The sequence below is a fragment of the Periplaneta americana genome, chromosome 7, assembly GCF_040183065.1.
Source record: "Periplaneta americana isolate PAMFEO1 chromosome 7, P.americana_PAMFEO1_priV1, whole genome shotgun sequence".
In the NCBI taxonomy this organism is placed as follows: domain Eukaryota; kingdom Metazoa; phylum Arthropoda; class Insecta; order Blattodea; family Blattidae; genus Periplaneta; species Periplaneta americana.
This window is the reverse complement of record NC_091123.1, coordinates 13,365,253-13,391,095: the sequence shown is the minus strand read 5'-3', so window position 1 is coordinate 13,391,095 and position 25,843 is coordinate 13,365,253. Positions and strand designations below refer to the sequence as shown.

General features: G+C 34.7%; 1 protein-coding gene across 2 annotated transcripts in view; it reads right to left on the bottom strand.

The window, feature by feature from the left end:
* vg (transcription factor vestigial) overlaps positions 1-25,843 on the bottom strand; it is a 681,469-nt gene that overhangs the window by 445,698 nt on the left and 209,928 nt on the right. For both annotated transcript variants that reach the window (XM_069830334.1, XM_069830333.1), the window contains exon 4: positions 16,032-16,239. In XM_069830334.1, the coding sequence (XP_069686435.1) occupies positions 16,032-16,239 (208 nt within the window). The remainder of the gene's footprint in view (positions 1-16,031; positions 16,240-25,843) is intronic.

Below are 25,843 nucleotides of genomic sequence, written 5' to 3'. Positions count from 1 at the left end.
CCCAATTTTTTGGCCTCCACGCTCACCTGATCTGAACCCTCTCGATTTCTACTTGTGGGGCCATTTAAAATCATTGGTTTATTGGTCTCCGGTGCCTGATTTGGAATCCCTTCGGAATCGAATTGTGGCATGTTCTGAGGACATACGCAGTACTCCTGGAGTTTGGGATCGTGTTCGCAGGTCAATGAGACATCGATGTGAGGTCTATATTCAAGGAGGAGGTGGACATTTTGAACATCTTCTGTAATGACAACGACCTGCGGAAAGAAAAACGTTCCGGCGAATTTCAATGTTGTGAAGGCCATAACTCGGAAATGAAGCATTTCCGGACACATGTAGTAATGAACTATTTTGATTGTCTACATGTGGGAAATACATACCTGAAATTATGCCCCGTACTTTTGAAACGCCCTGTATTATCATGGTCAGCCACTGAAGCACAGATTTTGAGGTGTTCCGAATCCATTTCTTGGTTTGAGTTGCACAATGTGCAGTTAGGGGACTGATATTTTCCAATTCTATGCAGGTGTTTGGCCAAACAATCGTGGCCTGTTGCCAATCTAAATGTAGCTACAGACGATTTTCGTGTGCATTATGATGCAGAGAGTTCTATTTTTCCCTTGAGATTGTGTTATCACATTTAGATATTCAATATACTTTAACCCTTAAACTGGCAAAACTTCATTTCTCACACTAGTTTATTAAACCGTGCCGGACTGTAAAGAAAACAACTATCGCAATGTCCATATTTTATATGTTGTAAATTATTATAGTATTGTAAAATTTTGGTTAAATTTAATTTTCTTACCAAATTTTTTCTATTGTTCTATTAAAATTATAGCATATAGCCTATTAATCTGTTGTATCCTATGGGATACTTTGCCAATTAAAGGGTAACTTCTTTTCTTCCAAAACACGGCCAATTCTTGTCTAAAAGTTTATGTTATTGTGTATTCCACTTGAAAACTCGCTCAGACCGTAGACCGGTGGATAAAGAACTAGCCCAATCCTTACATAAAAATTGAGTAATTGCGTTTTGGGATCACACTCTCCAATTGTTTATAATTTAAGGACGCTCTGGGCATGCCCGTTTTTGTTAGTTTTTTTTTATTTTGCTTCGATAAAAATGCTATTTCTTCTACAAAATTTGAAATGCATTAATATTTTTTAAGCTTTTTTAATATATTTGTAACAAAACTTACTATCTGTATTTTTTGTCTCGCTTTTTTTTAATTAAAATTTTTTTTTTCTGCAGTTGCCAATTTTTCGCTGGTTTTAGAGTTGACAATATAAATAAAAATATAAACATATATATATATATATATATATATTTCGGATAAAGGAAATGAAAACATTGGATAGTAAGTTTCATAAGTTTTGTTTCGGAGTGTTTGAAAGTTACAAAAATGGAATTTCAGCCAAAAATGTTAAAATTTGTAGTAATAGTAATAATTTTTCAAAAGATGATTTAAATGTACAAAAATGTTAATAATTTTTACATTTTTAATCCTCCGCAAGCTGACCTCAAATGCACACGCTGTAAGCTAAGTGGAGTACATACAATATTCTACGGCACGTTATTTTCTTTGAATTGTGATTTAATTTTATTTTAGGCGCGTGCGCAATAAAAACTGCATAAAACTACCTACTAATGACAGCACGTCTGTCTGTCGATACAAATATATTCAACTCGCCATCCGTGGAACGGCTTTGTACAAAATGTTATATTTTATTCTTTATCCATGACCATAACGAAAAACATGCCTTTACTAAATACTTTTGCGTTTGTAAAGTAGGCTTTTATTCAACATTACTTTATTTCACTAGTGAGATAAAGACTTTACCTCACAGTTTGTACTTTATCTCACAGTTCATTAGTATTTTCCTAGTACCCGGGTACACACGTATACTTTTCCATTCAACTATTACTCAAGAAGTTAATATATTAGTTACTAGATGTCACTACCTCTACTTCTTTATTACCATTTCTTAAATATACATACACTCAATCTCCTTCTCTTTTCTCTATCTGCTACGTCGTAATTTGTGCATTACATCCATATCTAATATGCATCTTTTTAAAATTTTTTAATAATTTACCTTTTGGGATGCGAGGAGACTTGAACCTGCGAAGTTGGGTTTATAGGATTTTAAAACAACACGCGTTAGCCAACTGAGCTAAACAGACACGATGATTAATTAAGTTTTAATATTCCTCTTAAGTTTACAGAAGTAAAATGTGAAATTATTTTAAACACCATAGTTCCGTGAAAACTTCTAAATAATCCCTGAAACTTCAAAAAGATGAAAATACACGTTTAAAATGAAAAATATATATATTAAAATTATATAATTAATTATAATTTGTTATTTATCAACGCCTTACTTACTAATCATTGCCTCCTACATCATGACCTACCTAGTACACGTAGCCTATTGATTCTAAAATCCATGCCATGGTATGTGATTACATGAGGACTTATTTTCAACATATTTTCTTTTATAAAACATAATTTTTCGTTATGGTCATGGATAAAATTACGTATGGTACTTGTGAGCGTGATCTTTATTGCACTCGTGTAATTTAAGCACTCGGCTGACGCCTCGTGCTTAAATCTTTCCACTCGTGCAATAAAGATGCACTTACCTCACAAGTACCATAAATGACTATTAACTAAATCCTGTTAAATTATTTTGGTTTCTTTTAAATCACACAAGTCTAACAGCCCCTTTAGATAATGTTGGAGATATATTTTTGGGTATCTTATGTATATATTTCTGTACATAATCCATTATATATCTCTCGAAACCCAATCATCGGAATATTAGGCAATTTTGTATTTATATTTGCATATTATTGTAATTTTTTTGCCATCGAATAAAGAAAATCTAGATATTCAATTATAAAAGGAACCTGTCATATTTCTTCAATTGTTTTCAAGATCCACAGAAAAATGTGGTATGGGGTAAAAAATGGACTCCGTTCAGCTTTCTGAGGAATGAACTAAATTAGATGAAATCTGTTACGCCTATACACACTATTTACAAGGTGTTGCAATAACTGTGCAAACTTTTAGACTTTTACTTTTATTAGTTTAGAAATATAAAATTTCTCCTCGATGTATCCTCAAAACAACAATAAATTCCAGTACATCATCATGAAATACGATCAAATATACCGGGTGATTCAGTAAATTCGTGCAAAAATTAAACAGGAAATAATAGCTGATGCTCTGCTGAACATTTTGAGATAGGCTTATGGAACTAGTGGTCTGCGAAGCCAGATTAAGGCAATCAAATCACTTTCGCTGTAAATATCTGGGTCGGTATTGTAGGCTACTAGACCATATCTCTTACCTTCCCATCTGAACAGTCACATGTACTCATGTACAGTTTGCGCATTCGTTGGCCGTGCAGTTCGGCATGCTTTGATGAAGCCCTTGTCCCCTCTGATGGGATGCCTTCAAATTTATGGCCTTCAGAACCCACAGTTGAAAGCATGGCATGTGTCACTCAACCTTGCAATTAGGGAGCGTTGCCAATATTTATATTGCTGCTTGCAACTATGGAGAGGCAGGAGCGTTTAAAATGTGAAGACCGTACGAAGTTAATGTAAATAATGGTGTAAACATAGATGCCCTTGTCAGGCTGCAGAGAAGCAGTAAATAAATCCCTTGTTTTCACTTGCGGTTCGTGCAAAGAGTTTTGCCTGAGTTGTTGGGGACGTGCCCTTTGCTGTCCGTGAAAAGATGTGGCTGCAGCAGACGGAGCACTGCAACACTTCAGTGCAGATGTCCGCGATCACCTGGATGATACATTTCCTGGTCGCTGGATTGGACGTGGGGCCCTTTTCTAAACCCGACATGAACCCACTGAATTATTTTCTACGGGGATACCTGAAATAACATGTCCATAAGAACTTAGTAAACTTGGACATGGAATTAGTTACCGGAATTGTAGCCACCTGTGACGTCATTAAAACACGCAAGAGATATTTAAATCAATGTTTGCCAAACGACACAGAATTGCAACGTAATATAAATGCAACCCGCACACCACTATCGCAGACAGAGAAGTGGAGTGGGAATCTCCTTAGGTAATGCAGTGAATGACAGTGCAGAGACGGACTGTAACCAATAAACAGAAACAATATAATATTCTTTCACTTATTAACTACATTCTCTGCACTTTATCCGTGTCCAGGCAATGCACCGATGAAATTTTGGTTAAAAAAGATTTTTTTAATTTTTCAGTATTTTATTATGAATAAACTTTCTATTTAAATATGGTACTTTCCCCTGGAAAGTTCTAGGGCAACAGGATGATGGCAATGGACAGTTTTTTCACATTTGAATTTTAAAATTCATGTTTCTCTAACATTTTTAAGAATCTTGTTGCATTCAAAATCCACTACGCGGTACAGTTTTCACGCAATTGTCTTGAAAGTTTCAGGAATTGTATATGAATACTGAAATAAAAATTCTGATTTGGGCTTTTTTTTTCATAATGCTAATAATGACTATATAATTTTTAAAAATCTTTGGCAGATAATATAAAATGTGAAAAGAAGAATCATACCAGTATTTAAAATTTTTTAAATAGAAAAGTAACAACAGTTTCTTAGAAGCTCCAAATCGGTTTGTTTTTAGGCAAATATCAAATTCATAGATAGAAATTTGAAACCGTTCATCGTATGGTGCATACTGATGAAATATAAATTTAGAGATTAAGAATTTAATTAAAAATTAATATCTCAGGAACGGTACATTATACAGAAATCCAATTTGGTGTGTTCTATTAACATTGCATTTTCATGATCTGGTAAAAATTTGAAAATTTTTTCATCCCGCCGGGAATCGACCCCGGGTCGGCCAGTCTGGAGGCAGACATGCTACCACAGAGCTAACTCGGCGGACTTTCTGAGTAATTGTTGTGAGGTACAAAATGGTAAGTTGTTAACCCAGGGTCGTAAATTACATAAACATAATTTTAAAATGTAAATATGCCTGGGTAAATGTAAAAATAAATTATAAATGTAAATAATATTCAAACAGTAAGCGATATCAATAGACATGTTTAAGCCCATATCTCCTTAAGCATACCCCAAGTTCTCTATTTCAAAATGTTCAGCAGAGCATCCCCTATTTCCGTTGTAGTTTTTGCACACTTTTATCTAAACACGCTGTAGAGCTGTTTGGCCCGTTTCTCCCTTCCCATAGTGAGCACTATGTGGCGAGATCATGCTGAGCATGATGCGATGGAATCCGTCATGTAAGAGAACATGACCCAGTTCCTATTGAAAAGATATACAGTAGGCTAAGTCTACATCTCAATTTCTTGCTGGAAATCGAACCTATGTCCGCTATAGCGAAGAATTTTAATTACGCATAGAATGAGCCTGGATCCGAACTGCTTGTCTGGAAATTAATTTGCATTAATGTAGCGTTATCATACTCCAGAAATGTCTCGCATTTGTCAACGGCAGTTTCAACGAAGCACAGGTCTGCTTTCTTCCCACTTGCATCAGATTGGGCTTAATGCACGCACAGGGCTGACCAATCCTCAATGACATACTTCACAATGAACCGTTGTTTACAAGGTCAGATTCGAATATAAGTACATAAATGCCTCATTTAATTGCCAAAGTTCGTCTTTGTAAGTCTGTCCGATTAATTTTCTGACGATTTTCAGTAGTTTCTATGTTCTCTGGCCGCGTTACGGGAGACGCACAAGGCTGATACTGGCTACTGCTTTCAATATTTTTACATAAAGTCAATAATAAATGTATACATACATTTATATTAGACCTATTCGGGTGTCTCATTTGATATAGCAATTGGTTTTATCACATAGGCCAAAACAATAGAGAAAAATCATAATTGCTCAGTTGTCTGGAGTAGCCAGACATAACGAGTCCAACAGAGTAGAAAACGTATCTGCTCATACATAGCTGCCCTGATGATAGTACCTGTATGTAGTTCCGAAACATTGGAACTGCTATGGAAACGTAGGAACAAGCTCATATCCCAAAAACACTTTGCCATAGAAATGCAGGAACAAGTTTGTATCCCAAAAACATTGCTTAGAAAATGTAGGAAAAAGTTCGTATCCAAAAAAACATTGCCATAGAAATGCAGGAACAAGTTCTCATCCCAAGAACATTGCCATAGAAATGCTGGAACAAATCTTTATCCCAAAAACATTCCTATAGAAATGTAGGAACAAGTTTATATCCCAAAAACACTATCATACAAGTGTAGGAACAAGTCTGTGTCCCAAAAATATTGTCATAGAAATGTAGGAACAAGTTTTTAAGTTTTTATCCCAAAAATATTGCCATAGAAATGTAGGAACAAGGTTTTACCCCACAAAACATAGAAATGTAGGAAGAAATTCGTATCCAATAAACATTTCCATATAAATGCAGGAACAAATCTGTATCCCAAAAACATTGCCATAAAAATGTAGGAACAAGTGCGTATCCAAAAAACATTGCCACAGAAATATAGGAACACGTTTGTACCCCAAAAACATTGCCATAGAAATGTAGGAACAAATTCATATTCCAAAAACATCGCCATAGAAATGCACGAACAAGTTTTTATCCCAAAAACATTGCCACAGAAATGCAGGAACAAGTTTGTAACCAAAAAATATTGCCATAGAAATATGGGAACAAGTTTGTATCCCAAAAACATTGCCATAGAATAGTAGGAACAAGCTTTTATCCCAAAAACATTGCAAGAGAAAAGTAGGAACAAATTTGTATCCCAAAAACATTGCCATAAAAATGCAGAAATAAGTTTGTATCCCGAAAAACATTGCCATAGAAATGTAGAAATAAGCTCGTATCTCAAAAGTTTTACCATAGAAATGTAGGAAAAAGTTTGTATCTCAAAAACATTGTCATAGAAAAATGTAGGAACAAGTTTGTATCCCAAAATCATTGCCATGGAAATGCAGGAACAAGTTTGTATCTCAAAAACATTGCCATAGAAATGTAGAAACAAGTCTGTATCCCAAAAACATTACCATAGATGTGCAGGAACAAGTTCGTATCTCAGAAACATTGCCATAGAAATGTAGGAACAAGTTGGCATCTCAAAAATATTGTCACAGAAATGTAGGAACAAGTTTGTATCCCAAAAACATATAGTTCCGGACATATTCTGGCCTATTTGATTTGAATATCGGATTTAATGAGAAATGACTGTTTTAAATCTGGAAATGACTAGTTAAAATTGCAGTCATTTTAGTAGTCTATTTCAGCAGGAGGCTAACCCCTTCTCGGATTCTCTAATTCTTGGACACAAAATGAGATTATAATAAGCCGTTATAATTTTATCGGCGCATGTTCTAAGAATCAAATAGTCCACAATATGCAAAGTGAGCTCTACTAACAACAGGTAAGTTTAATACTTAGCCTACACATTATTCTGTTTTACAGTTACCGATAAGCATACATACTGCATTTCCATTGAGAATGGCGTAAAAAAAAAGGGAGCGTATATAATAAATATTTCCTCTCGGATGTAGGCTTAATTTTTGTATTCCTTTCATCCGGACAACTTGTACACCTCTCTATGATCAATTACACCGTAAAGCACAATAAGCCTTCATGCCACAATAGACCTACGTTAGGAGCAGAAAAAAAAACAAACACAAATATCTTGATTATACACTTTTAACACTTTATATCATTAGAAATATAGTTACATTAACCACTTTCATATGCCAAAATGAAAACTAAGTTGTAAATATGTACTAGACTGAAGATGGCTGACACGAAGTCGAAACTAGTCAACTAGGTAATTTGCAACTTAGTTTTCATTTTAACACGTGAAAGTTATTATTATAATTATATTCCTAAGTGACAAATACAAAGTTTTATGGAAATCGGTAACTTAATTCACATATTCCAGTTCTTCGTTAAAATTTTAAATCAAAGTCAATTGATTTTTATACACTTTCTGTTATGTAACGAAAATACATCGGTCGAAATTCTGATTTCAACGGAGCAGTAACACAAAAAGCGAGGACTTTTCCCGTACAACGAGTAGACCCATGCTGGCATGCCCCTGTGCAATATTCACAGCATTGTTGTTTTATTAAATCTGTGGCCGCGAACACCTGCCCGTGGAATGCCGGTGTTATCACGACCTTTGAAGTGGCGCGTTCCTGCCCATGCAAATTAAAGTGCAGCCAGGGGTATTCATCACTCCTATTATCACCAAAAAAATCACCAAAAAGAGAAAAAAGTGAGCAGGGAATGTACAGAACTTCCAACAACCCCAACATACCTCTGATATCCCTGTGACGTGTGGGATAATGCAAAGTGCTTCCATGTCTTCCTATTATATAGTTTTAAAGTAAACCAGAAGGTATTTTATACTCTTTTGTTTTTCATATGACGTTTTGAAGGATGCGGAAGGATATTTTTACTAGTCCCAATTGTTACAGCTGACTTTTCCAATTAACTGGTCAAATTATGAACTTGGACAAAAACAAACTTTCACTATTAAAAGTAGTGAGTACAACAGAAATATACTGAAAGAAAACTTCCAAATTTCCATTGGCAGGGTTTTAAAATGGTGAAATTGTCATTCGAGAGAGACTTTTCACTGTAAACAATTTGGAAAAGTGGAAAAAGAAAAAAAAACATTTAATCTTTCGAGTAGTAAAAACTGATTTTTTCAATTGACTAACTTGAACAAAAAGAGTTTTCACTGTTAAAAACCACATACAGTAATAGAAATAGATTGAAGAAACTCCGAAATTTTCATTGTCACGGATTTCATCTCATGCAACTTTCATTCGGTAGAGATTTTTCACTGTTCAAATTATTATAAATAAATCTTGAAGGATAGAAAAGAAAATATATAAATTAGGTACTAATCAAAATTTTTACAATTGACTTATATAACTTACTGGTCAAGTTCTTATCTTGAACAAAAATAGGCCATGGGATTACCTGACATTCGTCTTAGGCCTACAGTTCTAGAAAAATTCGGAAAAAATCTAACCAGGCAATCAGCCGAAGAGGGAATCGAACCCATGGCCGAATGTATTTCAAAATCAGTGTAGAATCAAAGTAAAATTTCATATCCTCGGATTTTGGGGCTCATAGTACTATCATGAGCTAGTGTATAGGGGTCGAGAAGTGAAAAATCTGAAGTCCTCCAATATAAATTAAATTTCATATTCTATATTGCCCAGGCCTGATAAGTTATATTTATTTTGTTCTCTGCTACGACCGCTAAAGAAGAAAATCGAATGGTCTGTTTCCAAAACCTGTTATTTTGCTCAAAATCCGATTTCGACCAATAACGTAACAAACATATTTCTTACATTCTGAATCCCATGATAAAGATTTTTTTGCCAACTCCTGTTATTTGACACTGAAAGGTGAAATAAATATATAAAAATAAAGCAAGTCCAAATTCTATATGAAATCTCGTTCCCACCGCTGAAGACTGCAATACCGACTCGACCCCGTCACGTCAAATACAACTTCATTTCCAACGTGAAAACGGATTTATTATTATTTGAAAATTGGACTGTACCGTGTAAAAATTCCTGCACTGTCGTAAACGTTGTGACCATGTTTGATTCGATACGAATACGAGTGTAAGCTTGTTAACCTGTAGTAAAGCATCACGCGACGGAACTGGGAGGCAGGAGCGAGCTATGTAACCCGCTCAACGCCTTTCAAACACGCAACACACCAACACACTCAAAGCTTGACTGATCATTGACTGCATCTCACTATCATATGTACAAGTAGCTGTAACGCAGTGTGGAAGCCACGGTCCTTAGTTCTAATCCAGAGTAATACACAGATGTTTGTCGAAAATATCCGCTCACGACAATGCAAGAACGCAGTGAATAAAATCTGTTACTCCGGCAGTACATCTTTCGCCGTTTATACTATACCATCAAAATTACATTTGTCACTGCTATAATTTCGTGGTAAATTTAAGAAGAAATATCACGAAATTAGTCAGTTTACCCTATTTCATTATAGCTACAGTAATAATGGTGTCAGAAATCCTGATGAATATGAATTTGACCATTGCCGGGAGTCGAACGCAATAACAAACCGTTCTACAAGTCATCCCACACAATTAATAGCACAACATAATAAAATAGCATTAGAAGTGAACATTACTGGTGTCCAGTAATAAGAAACCCACACGACATAATGTCCTGATTTGTCACGACACGATCGTAGCTAGAGTCGCTAACGAATACAACGTAGTAAATTACAAAATATTAAATTAATGTGCAGAATAAATTCTGATGCGGTCGTTTTTAATCTCACAGAGCAACAAACACGGCATACTTAACCTCATTACTGTGGTAATCTGCAGAAAAGCACGGAGTCGAGTTTGGATACTAAACAAATGAACCAGAGTTATTGCGTTACGCTTCGGTGGCCTAAAAACTAGAACAGATTTATTCGAATGATCGAGACTCAACGGACATAATAACACACCTTGGTCCTGTCATTTGGATTAGTCCTACCTAGGAATAACACGAATTTTGGACTAGTTGGTTGAAGTAACTGAGCATAATGGACTCAAAGAAATGGACGAATTTTGTATCAGTTGTTGGAGGTAACGAAGTGTAACCGACCCAAAACAGTGATGAATTTTGGATCAGTTTTTTGTGTTGTTACATAAGAATAACGTCCGAAACACAGTAGAAGAAATTTCGCTGTCTTTGTTTGTACTAACAAAGCATAATAGAAAACCCAACACCGTAGTTGAACTTTGCATCACTTGTTTCAGTTACTTATAATGAACCCAGCACAGTAGACGAATTTTTGGCCATTTGAATTACCTAAGCATAACGGATCGAATACAGTGCACTAACTTTGGATCGCTTTTTCGAGCTATTTAAGGGAAGACTCCACTGAAAATCATGAAAATTCTTCCAAATTTTTTTAGCTATTTCACTTATTCAGAATTTATATTTTCATACCCCCAAGTGGATTCAGCTCAATTCTGATTACAAATACTCGTATGTTTACACTTTTTAAATTAAGGCTGGAAGGGGGCGTGGAATTTAAAGAGCTAAAAAAATTCTTTTTCATGGAAGAATTCTTTTTTAAAATTTCTGATTACAAATCTAGTAACTTTTTGTTGGCTCCCTGAAGTTACTAGATGAATGTAGCGGAGGAGAATATTAATTTACATAAATATTCATTTTATTTTCAAATCTATTTTTCTGTGTTCTTAAGAAAAATATTAATAAAATAAACTAGCAGCATTAAGAAAAATATTAATAAAATAAACTAGCAGCATTAAGAAAAATATTAATAAAATAAACTAGCAACATTAAGAAAAATATTAATAAAATAAACTAGCAGCATTAAGAAAAATATTAATAAAATAAACTAGCAGCATTAAGAAAAACATTAATAAAATAAACTAGCAGCATTAAGAAAAATATTAATAAAATAAACTAGCAGCATTAAGAAAAATATTAATAAAATAAACTAGCAGCATTAAGAAAAATATTAATAAAATAAACTAGCAGCATTAAGGAAAATATTAATAAAATAAACTAGCAACATTAAGAAAAATATTAATAAAATAAACTAGCAACATTAGGAAAAATATTAATAAAATAAACTAGCAGCATTTCTCACAAAATAAATCCATAGAAACATGCAGCTACCTCATAAATACTTGCAGTAAAAATTTCATCCAGATTGATTAAGATTTGGCATAAGAAAGTTGGTGTTGAATCAACAAAAATGAACACATGAAAAATAGATTTGAAAATAAAATGAATATTTATGTAAATTAAATTTCCCCTCCGCTACATTCATCTAGTCACTTCAGGGAGCCAACAAAAAGTTACTAGATTTGTAATCAGAAATTTTGAAAAAGAATTCTTCGATGAAAAACAATTTTGACAGCTCTTTAAATTCCACGCCCCCTTCCAGCCTTAATTTAAAAAGTGTAAACATACGAGTATTTGTAATCAGAATTGAGCTGAATCCACTTGGGGTATGAAAATATAAATTCTGAATAAGTGAAATAGCTAACAAAATTTGGAAAAATTTTCATGACTTTCAGTGGAGTCTTCCCTTAAATACAAAGCGCCCACTGAAGGGGACCACTTTTGGACCACTTGTTTGAGCTACTTAAGAATATACAGTAGATGAATTTTGGATCACTAGTAGAGTTACCGTATTTACGAATAAAGTATAGTAAACCAATTTTTGGATCACTTGCTTGAGTTACCTAACAATAAGGTTGAAGTATCTTGGACCATTTGTTTGAGTTATCTAAGTATAAAGATCCAATTCATTTGACTAACTTTGGGCCTTCATTTGAGTTACATAAGGATTAAGGATCCCCTACTTTAGACGGATTTTGGAGCATATCTTTGAGTTTCCTAAGCATAACGCACTCAATACAGTAGACAAACTTTAGACTACTTTTTTAGTATAACATAAAGGGCCCAACAGACGAAGTTTGAACCATTTATTTCAGTTACGTTACCTAAGCATAACGGACCGAATATAGTAGAAGAACTTTGGGAAATTTATTTAAGTTATCTTAGTACATACAAAGGGACCACTAAACCTACACCAATTTAGAACCACTTCTTTGAGCTACCTAAGAATAACGCACCCAAAGCTTCGGACCACTTAGCCTATTTGAGTTACCTAATTCAAATGGACCACTAAAGTAGCTCAATTTTTGACCATTTGTTTGAGCTATCTAAGAATATCGGACCCAATATAGTAGCGTAGACGAATTTTGGAGCACTTCTTTGAGTTACCTAAGAATAACTTCGGACCATTTAGCCTATTTGAGTTACCTAATTCAAATGGGCCATTAGAATAGATCAATTCTGAACTATTTGTTTGAGCTATCTAAGATTATCGGACTCAATACAGTAGCGTAGACGAATTTTGGAGCACTTCTTTGAGTTACTTAAGAATAACAAACCCAATACAGTAGAGGAATTTTGGACCACAGGCCTACTTAAATATAAAGGAACGTCTAAAGTAAAACAATTTTGAACCATTTGTTTGCACTACATGAATACAAAGAGCCAAATACGATAGGCCAATATTGAATTTATTTGAGCTACCTAAGAATACCAGACCCAATACAGTTGACGAATTTTGGACTACTTGTTTGAGTTATCTAAGAATAAAGGTCCCACCACAGTAAACGAACTTTCGACTACCGGCACTTTTTTCTATTGCCTAAGTATAATGAACTCCAAAGTAGACGAATTTTGGATCACTTGTTTCAGTCACTTAAGTATAAATGGCCATTTGTTTGCGCTACCTGAATACAAAGGGTCCACTACGATAGGCCAGTTTTGAACTTATTTGAGCTACCTAAGAAAATCAGACCCAATATAGTTGACGAATTTTGGACTACTTGTTTGAGTTATCTAAGAATAAAGGTCCCACCACAGTAAAAAAACTTTTGACTACCAGTACTTTTTTCAGTTGTCTAAGCATAATGAACTCCACTGTAGACGAATTTTGGATCACTTGTTTCAGTCACTTAAGTATAAATGGCCAAATACATTAGACAAATTTTGAACCATTTGTTTGCGCTACCTGAATACAAAGGGCCCACTACGATAGGCCAGTTTTGAACTTATTTGAGCTACCTAAGAATATCAGACCCAATACAGTTGACGAATTTTGGACTACTTGTTTGAGTTATCTAAGAATAAAGGTCCCACCACAGTAAACGAACTTTCAGCTACCAGAACTTTTTTCAGTTGCATGAACTCCAAAGTAGACGAATTTTGGATCACTTGTTTCAGTCACTTAAGTATAAATGGCCAAATACATTAGACAAATTTTGAACCATTTGTTTGCGCTACCTGAATACAAAGGGCCCACTACGATAGGCCAGTTCTGAACTTATTTGAGCTACCTAAGAATATCAGACCCAATACAGTTGACGAATTTTGGACTACTTGTTTGAGTTATCTAAGAATATAGGTCCCACCACAGTAAACGAACTTTCAACTACCAGAACTTTTTTCAGTTGCAATGAACTCCAAAGCAGACGAATTTTGGATCACTTGTTTCAGTCACTTAAGTATAAATGGCCAAATACATTAGACAAATTTTGAACCATTTGTTTGCGCTACCTGAATACAAAGAGCCCACTACGATAGGCCAGTTTTGAACTTATTTGAGCTAGGTACCTAAGAATATCAGACTCAATACAGTTGACGAATTTTGGACTACTTGTTTGAGTTATCTAAGAATAAAGATCCCACCACAGTAAACGAACTTTCGACTATCGGAACTTTTTTCTATTGCCTAAGTATAATGAACTCCAAAGTAGACGAATTTTGGATCACTTGTTTCAGTCACTTAAGTATAAATGGCCAAATATATTAGACAAATTTTGAACCACTTGTTCGCGCTCGTTACCCATAAAGGGCTGAAGACAATAGACAAATTTTCGTCTAGTTCATTTGGATTTCTAAACCTCGTGGACTGAACACAGTAGAGAAGCTTTGGTCCAGTTATTTAGGTTCCTTAAATATGACAAACTCGACAGAGAAGACAAACTTTTCTTATAGTTGTTCGGCAAAGTAGATACACAAGCATAATACTGGGTGGCTCAGAATGAAATGCATTTTTGTTTTTCAAATTATGCCGCAAATAAAAGAGAGGACGTTGCAACACTGTTTCCTGGCGGATGAAGTGGACTTGGAAATTCAGTAGAGATGTTCGCTTCAGCTGTGCAGAGCGTGCTTTCTGTGTGCAGTTGTATTACCAAAAAAAAAAAAATCCTACAAAACTGTTCGTTTATTTCGTGCACATTTTCGCCTGCACGGCATCAGACAATGTCCAAGTGCAAATGTGATTAAACAATGGGTAAAGAAATTTGAGGCAACTGGTAACACAGCAAACAGTCGACCTATAGATCGCCGCGGGAGCATCAGGAGCGAAAATAACATTGAGCGTGTTCGGCAATCTGTGAAGCCCATTTTCATCTGGATGAGTATGTTAATAAGCATAATTGTTGCTACTGGTCGACGGAAAACCCGCAAGAGAAACATCAGCGACCTCTGCACAGTATGGGCTGCATTGTCATCTCAAGGCATCACAGGGCCGTTCTTCTTTGAAGATGGTCGTGGCCGTACCGTAACAGTGAATGCAGACCGATATTCCAGGATGATTGAAAAGTTTTTAGGTCCCGTACTTCAGAACTTCGTACGCTTCAACGAGCTACGAGCCATACCGCAAATTTGTCCTTACGAACTGTTCCCAGAGAAACTCATCCCAAGGAGGGGTGACATTAACTGATCCCCTAGGAGTCTCGAATTAACCTCTTTGACTACTTCTTCTGGGGCTACCTGAAAAGTAGGGTCTGCAGCACAACTCCAGCCACTCTGCAAGAGCTGAAGGACATTCAGGAGGAAATCGCAGCCATTCCACAACAAATGTTAGAAGCTGTCATTGGTAATTTCAGGACACGCCTGGAGGAGTGTCAGCGTCGTGAGGGTAGACATTTGAACGATGTAATTTATCACACATAATTTTCCAAGGTCTGTATTTTGAGTTTATTTCAATTAAAATTGTGCATAGATGCAAACAACCGAGTTATAATTTAAAGAAAAATGCATTCCTTTCTGAGTCACCCAGTATGAGACCCAACATAAGTAGACGAGCTTTGATCTAGGCGCTGGTTAGCAATGCATAACTGACACTAAAGAAAAGGTTAACCTTTCATCTATGTAGTGACACTACCCTTAAAATTGAAACTGCAAGTAGACCTGAAACGTGAGGAGATTAAAATTCAACAAACAACAGCAAAAATGTTTGCATATAAATTGAAAAACATAGCATCTGCTATTGCACCTATGCGAATCGGCGCGACACGGGTTTCAATGGTTTGCGGAATCCGTGACGTCAAACGAAATGATTGATCTGCGAGACCGTCACATAGTCTGGATGTCCAGCGGAAGGTTGGCATTTTTTGCAGGATGGAATGCGGGTGGAATGTATCGGATGTCGACGCTACCTGTGGTGATGGTGGGCGGCCGCCGCGCTGTACTGCTGGTAGTGGGAATGCCAGGGGTCGGAGCTCGCGCTGGCTGCGCCGTGCGGGTGGTAGGGGTCGCCGTACAGGTCCGCCGAGTGGTGTGACGTCACAGTGGCTGCAGAGCTCGCCTGGTAGTTGCTGTTCCAGAAGGAGGGCGGGAAGTTGCGCGCGGACATCGGCGACGACTCTGCAACACAGCCACCGAGGCAGACGTCAGAACCATGAGGGAGAAGGCAACTTTTCCATTGCTGGTAAATAAGTCTTTGGTCGGTGGGAAAATAATAATAATAATAATAATAATAATAATAATAATAATAATAATAATTATAATAATAATAATAATAATAGTAGTAGTAATAATAATAATAGTAATAATAATAATAATAATAATAATAATAATAGTAATAATAGTAGCCCCTAATTTATTTATTTATTTATTTATAATATTAATGTACGAAACAACAGCACAAGACCAATTACAGTTTAGCACAAGATACAAACAAAACAACAAATGATGATGAGAATGAATGATAGAAATGGCAGTGAGATGAAATACAATCAATATAATATTCTACATTAATCAATTGACCAAATGCAACAAAATAAATAGCACAAATAATAATTATTAAAATTAGTTCAGTGAGATAATTAAAAATAATGGCAATTGAATAGAGTGAGTTACAAATTTATTAATGAAATGAAATAAATGAAGACTGGAATAATATAAGTAATATTGTAAAGATATGAATTGGCAAGAATAGTATAATACATATATTGACAATGGCATAAATTAATAAAAATGACATAAAAACTCAAAAGATATGAAAGATTCGCAATCAATATCACCTTTAATGACTTTACAAAAAAATAAATAATCAAGATCCTGACGTCTGGTAAACAAACTACCGCAATTAAAATATTCGCAATTAGTCTCATAGTTATAATCGGAATTTGGTAAAAATCTATAAGAACACAAGGAAATAAATTTTCTTTGAATATTCTCCAATTTAGCCGAGTCAGTGGAAGTAATGGAGTTCCATACAACAGATGCATATTCAAGCTTGGATCTAACCAACGTATAGTATAAAATTAATAAACACATAGGAGTAGAAAAAGAATAAGTTATAGATCTAATTAGACCAAGCATTCTTAATGAATGGGTATAAATATATTGCACATGATCATGAAAATATAATTTTGAATCAAGTAATAATAATAATAATAATAATAATAATAATAATAATAGTAATAATAATAATAGTAATAATAATAATAGTAGTAGTAATAATAATAGTAATAATAATAGTAATAATAATAATAGTAATAATAATAATAATAATAATAATAATAATAGTAATAATAATAAGTAATACTAATAATAATAATAATAGTAATAATAATAGTAGTAGTAATAATAATAGTAATAATAATAATAGTAATAATAATAATAATAGTAATAATAATAGTAGTAATAATAATAATAGTAATAATAATAATAGTAGTAGTAATAATAATAATAGTAATAATAATAATAGTAATAATAATAATAGTAATAATAATAGTAGTAATAATAATAATAGTAATAATAATAATAATAATAATAATAGTAATAATAATAGTAATAATAATAGTAGTAGTAATAATAATATTAATAATAATAGTAATAATAATAATAGTAATAATAATAATAATAGTAATAATAATAGTAGTAATAATAATAATAATAGTAATAATAATAATAATAATAGTAATAATAATAATAATAATAATAATAATGGTTTATTTTATCTGGCAGAGTTAAGGCCATTCGGCCTTCTCTTCCACTCAACCAGTGCGATACAAAAATACAAAATTACTATATTGCTAAGGAGCAGAACATAATTAATACAATACAATACAATACATAACAATTCTTTTACCTTCCCAACACCCCAATGAAATAATTATGTACTAATAATAACATTAATAATAATAATCATACCTAAATATAATTAAATCATTAAACTCGATTATGATTATAATTACAACTTCAATTTGTCTGCGTCAGTAAAAAATTGTTTAGCTTTGTCTTGAAAGCAGTTATTGTCTGGGAGCACCTAATCTTCTGAAGTAGAGAATTCCATTCACGAAGGACGGAGACAATGAAAGAGGATGAATAGTGGGGTGTTCTATGGGAAAGGAATTGCTAGGATTTGGCTCTCTTGTGACCTGGTGTTTAGATTGTGATTGCAGGATAAGTAGTTAAGCCGGGAACGAAGATAATTTGGAGTAGAAGTGTGGAGAACTCGAAACAGAAGAGAAAGCGAATGAAGTGATCTACGGTTATTGAGTCGCAACCAGGATAAATATCTGAACGAAGGTGTAATATGGTCAAATTTGCGAGCATTGCTGATGAATCTGACACATATTGTGCACACGCTGTAGCTTGTTCGAAAGTTCAGTTGTCAAATCTGTAAGAGTATCATGTCGCAATAGCCAAACAGTGGTAATACGAGGGTTTGCACTAAAGTCTGTTTTAATTTTGGCGGGAGGAAGTTTCTGAACGGGTTAAGAGAATGCATGGTAACGCATACTCTCTTGGATATCTCCTTTATTTGGCATTCCCAATTTAAATTTTCGTCTAAGTAAACGCCAAGGTTTCTGACGACAGAGTGGTACGGAATAGTGGCATTATTTACTGTAAAGATTGGGATATGTCTGTTGTTCATATAAGTCAAAAAAATTAATATTTCAGGAGAGATTTTCTTTTTAATTTACTCTTAACTGAATATAAATATAATAATGAAATTCATGTATGTTGGTTAAAGTAAGACATTTTTCAATTTAAAACAAAAGAAATTTTATTATTTCAAAAATTAGAAAAAAAATACTAGACTTATGTGATTAGGCAGAACAGAAAAATCGACTTTTTGACTTAGGTGCCTTTTCCCGCCGACCAAAGAAATTATTTCACAACTTTTTGAAAGTTCGTTCCACCTTCGTCAGAGAAACATAAAGGAGGGGTGAGAAGTTTGTGAGAAGTCTTTTCTGTTCATTGAGGGTTGTTTTAAATAGCTATACCCACTTTAGCGACCATAATCATCTTGAGATGAAAGTACTATCAACCTTCGAAACATTAGGAAATCATTTTTTCACAACGAATTGAAAATGCAAAATTCCGTTCATTAGAAATCCCAGCAATTACTGGAAATATTGCAAGGTCAAAATTAATTATTAATTCCAAAAAATATATATACATCCGAAATGTAATTAGATTACATTTCAATTTAATTTTAATTACAATTTTTATTTTTTTCTGATATTTTATTTTTAATACATAATCAACAGCAATATATTTCTAATAAATTATTGTAACGACGATATATTAAAATTTATGCAAATAAAACATGAGATATCAACTTACAGGCCTAATACTGCCAAGAAACGAGCCGTATCGGAAGCAGGTAGCTACTTTAGATTTGTTGTCAGCAGTTTGTGGTTAAATTACAGACGTACCAACTTTCATCCATAATGCGCGAGTCACCCGCAATTAGCTCATGACTTACGTTCTCCTGCACTGACAGGATAATCTGTTTAATATTATATTTTCGTCCCTTTGCTGTTATTGTTGTTATTATTATTATTATTATTATTATTATTATTATTATTATTATTATTATTATTATTATTATTATTATTATAAGAATCCTAAATCTCTCTCTCCAGTCTGCAGATGCATTAAATATGCTAATTTGCATGGTTTCAACTTGGATCCATTTAATGTGTAGTATATCTTTGAGTTTTTAACTCACTGATCTAATTTTATAATTATTTGTCCATTTTATTTCTTGCATTTGGTCAATTGATTAATGTAGACTATTCCATTATTTCAATTATCTCATTGTACTAATTTTATAATTTTATAATTATTATTTGATCAATGATTGATGTAGACTATTATATTGTTTGTATTTCATCTCATTGCCATTTTCTATCATTCATTCCCATCATCATTTGTTGTTTTGTTCTGTTTTGTATCGTGCTAAACTGTAATTGGCTTGTGCTGTTGTTTTTGCACGTTAATATTCTAAATAAATAAATAAATAAATAAATAAATAAATAAATAAATAAATAAATAAATAAATAAAATAAAGTATTATTATTATTATTATTATTATTATTATTATTATTATTATTATTATTATTATTATTAGGCTATTATTAAAAATATATTTCCTACTAAATTTCTATCTCCTGCATTTTATCTCTCGTAAGTTGGCATTGCTGATGTTACATGCGCTTTGCGATTGCCAAGAAAGAAGTAAGACTTTTAGTTCAGTATTTCGCAGATACGGCTCAATGCTTGGCTGCACTATAAAATAACAAAACAATAACAACAAATGAAACGTTATTTTCAAATTGTTGTTTATTACTCGACTAAGGTGAGTGGAGCCGCGGGCGTAATGTGAACTATCGCAATGCGGTATTACGAACGCAGGAGCAGTAGCGCCACGGCTCCGGACTGCAGGACTCCACTGGCCTTGGTCGAGTGATAATTTACCATCGCATGAACTAAATAAATATTTTTAAACTGAAATAATGATGTAACGTAACTAGGAATTTAAATGGAAAATAAACATCAGCGAATTTCGACTACAGATGTTGAAGAATATAAAAAAAAATATTCAATATTGATAGGCCTATTTCTTTTATTTATCGAAGTCCTCGTGAAGACATAAAAATTTACTAGGATTTCTAATGAACGTTGTGTAGGAACTATAACAAATTAACACAGATTTACGCTTTCAATGCACAGAGAATTAGGCTAAAGTAACTTTTTGTGGTAAACATTATCATCAATTCATAATTGAAGTCGTGACAGTTTTTGCTAATTTTTATCTGTGTCACACTCATTTTCCGAGATATCGATTTTAAATTTTGTGGATTTAGTCTATACTCATTTTAATTACTGATTTTAGCTTACGCCTATTTATCAATGAGGAAGTGACTGGGGCTGCAACTCTTCAATTCCGACGATGAATCTACTGAACAGGGCTCAAACCAAGCATCACTTATTCAAATATTCTCACAATAATGATGATAATGATCATGATGATGATGACGATGATCATGATAATAATAATAATAATAATAATAATAATAATAGGCCTAACAGGCATAATAATAATAATAATAATAATAATAATAATAATAATAATAATAATAATAATAATAATACGCTTGTCTTGGTTTTTGAGAGCCGAAATTGGGACGGATCCATAACTATAGACTTCCTACATTGGCCCCTGTGCGCCTTAGGCCTGTATACTCCATTTTATTTCAAGGAGTGCAGTTCGGTGGCTCCTTTGAACACCCACTTACAGATTTATGACTTCCTACATAATCACCTCTGACAATTCCATCCTGTCCCCTCGTCTCAACATTGCACAGTTGCCACAATCCTAGTGATCCTCGAAATGAGACAGTGAGACTGACGGGATTTTTGGAATTCGGAAAAGATGCGGCAACTCTGCCTCCACGTGGATTTGATGGGAGCCTGTCAATTATTCTGAACGAGGGTTGTGATTGGTTACTGACAGGAGAAGACAAGATTTCCGTCACAGTAAGGAAGACATTTATTTATGACAACCAATTAGTACGGAGGCAGTAGAAGGTCTGTCGGCAAAGTCCTTTCTATGAAACTGCACTCCATGAAATAAAATACAGTATACTAGTCTATATGTGATGATTACTCGGGTCCGACAGATGGTCTGAGTGTAATTCGTGAGTCCTATGCTAACAGGAGGGCCACCCTTGTGAGAGCTTAGTCCCATCCCTAGATCAGTAGGCCTACCTGACAAGCTCCAAGGCTCTGCGCCCTAATCCCTGCCTATATCAACATCTGAAACCCGTACTCCTCCCAAGACATCACCTCAGCCAATTTTTAGTATTGCAGGTGATGGATGAAAATGAGGGGTAGATGGAGAGTGTTGGTACAATTAAGGGAAACGGGAGAACCCAAGGGAAACTCTCTGCAACATCTACTTTGTCCCCGCAATTTCCATTACAACCAGAATACTTACAAATAATTTATTTCGAAACGTTCTATAGAACAGTCCCGCTTCCTAACCGTGTGGTCTAAGGCGTAATGCTTTAGAATGGCGCGGCGATAAGTATTAAGTGCTGGGAAATATTGGGAAATGTAAATTCGTCCGAAACTGGCAAACACATCGCATTTCGAAAGTGTGACATTTTAATCGAACAAGTAAACTCGTCCGCCTAGCGTTTATTTCTTTACATTGGTAACATGTAAACTCGTCCGCCATGCGTTTATTTCTTTACATTGGCAACATAGGAACCATTTCAGAAATTACAGTCATTTAGATGAAAATGAAACAATAGATCTTATTTAAATTTCTAACATCTAGGTACGAGTACGTGTGAATTGGTTTTCAGAACGAGTATTTATGTCAATCAGAAACAGTGCTTGTAGATGGAACATTTAAATACTGTACCAGTTTTTTTACCCAATTGCTTACAATTCTTGCACATTTCAATGGACATTATGTACCTCTCATGTTTTGCATCTTGCCTGATAAGACTACTACTATTTACAAAGACAATTTTCAGATCATTCAACTTGAGTGTGATAAACTAGGATCGAAATTCTCTCCAAAGACTATTGTAGCAGATTTTGATATAGCAATACACTCTGCAATTAAGTTCGTATGGCGACATACCGAACTCATAGGTTGTCGATTTCACATTTCACAAGCCTAGTGGCGAAATATTCAACACCTTAGATTAGCTGTGGAATACAATAATAAGACTGATACAGGAAAATGGTTAAGATATTGCTTTGGCTTGTCTACTTGGAACCTGAGGATGTGGACGAAGGTTTTGGGATTGAGCTGTCATAAATAGGACCAGAAGATGAACGGCTAGTCAAATTTTCTACTTGGTTGATAATTATATATCAGAAGATGCTACATTTCCTCCTTACATAAGGGTTAGCTCCAGTAGCGTTTGCCACATAACTAACGCATGTGAATCTATTCATACAAATTTCAACAAGAATTTTAATACTGCTCATCCAAACATTTACGATTTTATCAACGTTTTAAAAGAATTTGACAGAAACGGACATCAAGCTACAAAGTATAAATACACAGATAATAATTAAACGAGCTACCAGGAACAAGCAACTGCGTATATGCAAAGCTCTAGGAAATTATAAAGCAGGGAATTTGTCCATGGTAGATTTTATTAAAAGTACTTCTTTTCATGAGAAACATTTTTAACCATACCACTTGCCAGTCCTACGCCTGGATAAAATGGGAAGGAAAATGTTCTCTTTAGCATTCGGACGAGTTTACATTTCCATGACATTAAGAAGGTATGCGGACGAGTTTACACTCCCATGATACCGATATTTAGTATGAATGTGGACGAGTCTACATGTCAGATTATAGGTAATTATTTTCATCGGACGAATTTAAAGTTTCCCGGAAATGTATTTCCTCATGACATTTCGGTCAGGGTATGGAATAGTGCTCAGCTATCATCGTCGTGAATTTTGGGAGCTGCGATGAGTTAGCCAAATCCTGCCGAAAGTCGGGTATAATCAACGAGTTAGAAAGAGAAGACTATAGAGTGGCCATGATGTCCTGTACAGCGCTCTTTGCGGTGCCACCGCGAAACACGGCAGATCTGAGCTAAGCGCCCATCTTTGTAAAAATTCGTCTGCTTACAATGTTGTATAACGGAGGTAAGAAGTACAAAAAAACGAAGAAAAAACATGCCTGTTGTGTGTGCTGCATATAACTGCAATGTCAAAAGGAAAAAGACAACTGATATATCATATTTCATGTAAATTTTATGAAGTTAAGTCCATAGTTTTGTTAATTAGCAGCATTTTTTTTTCATGCATAAATGTGTAACAACGCCCGGCATAAACAAAATAAATGGTTCACTGGTAATGTACTTAAACTAAATACGGATAAAACCAATACAATTCCGTTTCAGACCCAGCGAAAAACAAATAGCAATACAATATTAAAACTGTATTTCGACACCGGCATCCTTTATTTCTGCTCCTTCTGTCTTTACTGCTTATACAAGAAGACGATGAGCTGTAGCTTATAAGAAGTAGGCCTATTTCAAAGACAAACTATTAATCAAATAAATGGTTCACTAGTAATAAAGTTAAACTAAATATGGATAAAACCGCTACAATTCCGTTTCAAACCTAGTAATAGCAATCAAATATTAAAATTGTATTTCGACACTCGCATCCAAAATAACGCAAAACTCTGGGGTAGGTCGTATTGTTGTTAGTATTTTGACTGGAAGGACATGAAAGAACATAATTGAACACCCACGTGCAATAATGGGGTAAGTATGAATATATTTCGTAACTACTTACCCCATTATTGTACGTGGGTGCTCAATTATACACTAATAATTATCTGTGGTGCCACAGCCCTTGAAAGGCTCAGACAGACCAGCCGGCTGTTGGCTTCACGTTCACACTTCGATAATAATTATACTTTACTGTAACAAAAAAACTGAAAGCGAGTTTTGTCATGTTTCACCCTCGTTACAAGCTTGGAGGTAAAGGTTGTTTACTACAGATAGGGCCTACTTTCATTCTATATCTTATGGTATAGTAAATAGTTTTGCAACGTGTAGAGACTGGGAAAACAATTTAATAAAATCATCCGAATCATACTCGTTCATTTTATAGGCAATCTTGCAGGTCGCATTTAAAAGAACCTAGGAATATTAACATTTTCTTCAGTATATGTATTTGCTAGGACTTCTTTTCATACTACATGACAATTTTGCTTAGGTTATTCTTTTAAGCATTCCTTCTAGGAATAGCTCAAGTGTTTTTAAATTTAGCGTACATAAGTTTAGATTAAGTTCCTAGCACGTATTTGACGAAATACTAGGTTTTTCCACTTCAGTTTAACAGATTTATGCAAACGAAATTAAGACAGCTGACGATTCTAATGTCAGTTATCACCACGCCCACTTTGTTTTGGGCGCATAAGTTCATTACCGACGGTCGTTCAATTTTCTTCAAACATGGCGGCGCAATGACCACTCTATATCTTTCTCTTTCTAACTCGTTGGGTATAATAGCTGAGTGGGGAGGGGGGCGGGAGTTCATCATCCTATCCATACGTTATCCCGTTACTGGTTGGATCATCGTTACCTCTGCAGTCGACTTGTAGCCTTTGGCCCTCAATGGGCTGTCGCGCAACGAACTATATTAATTTATAATGTACAGACAAAGTAAATAACTTTTGTTACACCCATTGTTCACTCAATTCTATGAATAAGCACCCTGAAAGATAGCACGTGGAATGTTACAAAAGCCAAGGGAAGGGTTGCTATGGAAACGCGAACAAAGCAGGAGCGCAGTTTGGTCTTAAATGAGGTGCACGTTTCCCAACCACGTGCTGAGCAAACGTCAGTTATCAATCAATTCAGTTTACAATGCGCTGGACTGCGGAGGTGTGCAGAAGGTGTCCAGGCTGCATTGAAATGCTGATCTGTTGTAATGTTGACGGAGAGTCCATAAAGCTCGCTGGAAGATTAATGTAAAGGACGAACAGCGTGATGGGTCAGAGATAACGCTAGCCGATCGCTCGGGCCGTGGGAAGCCGTGCTGCTACCTGCGCGCAACCCGAAACGAGGAGTCAGTCTGGAGTGCTATTGCACTCTGATTCATGTACCAGCAGCGGAAGGACAATTTATTTATGCTTTATTGGGGTACGAAATGAAATGTCTTACTGATCTTATTG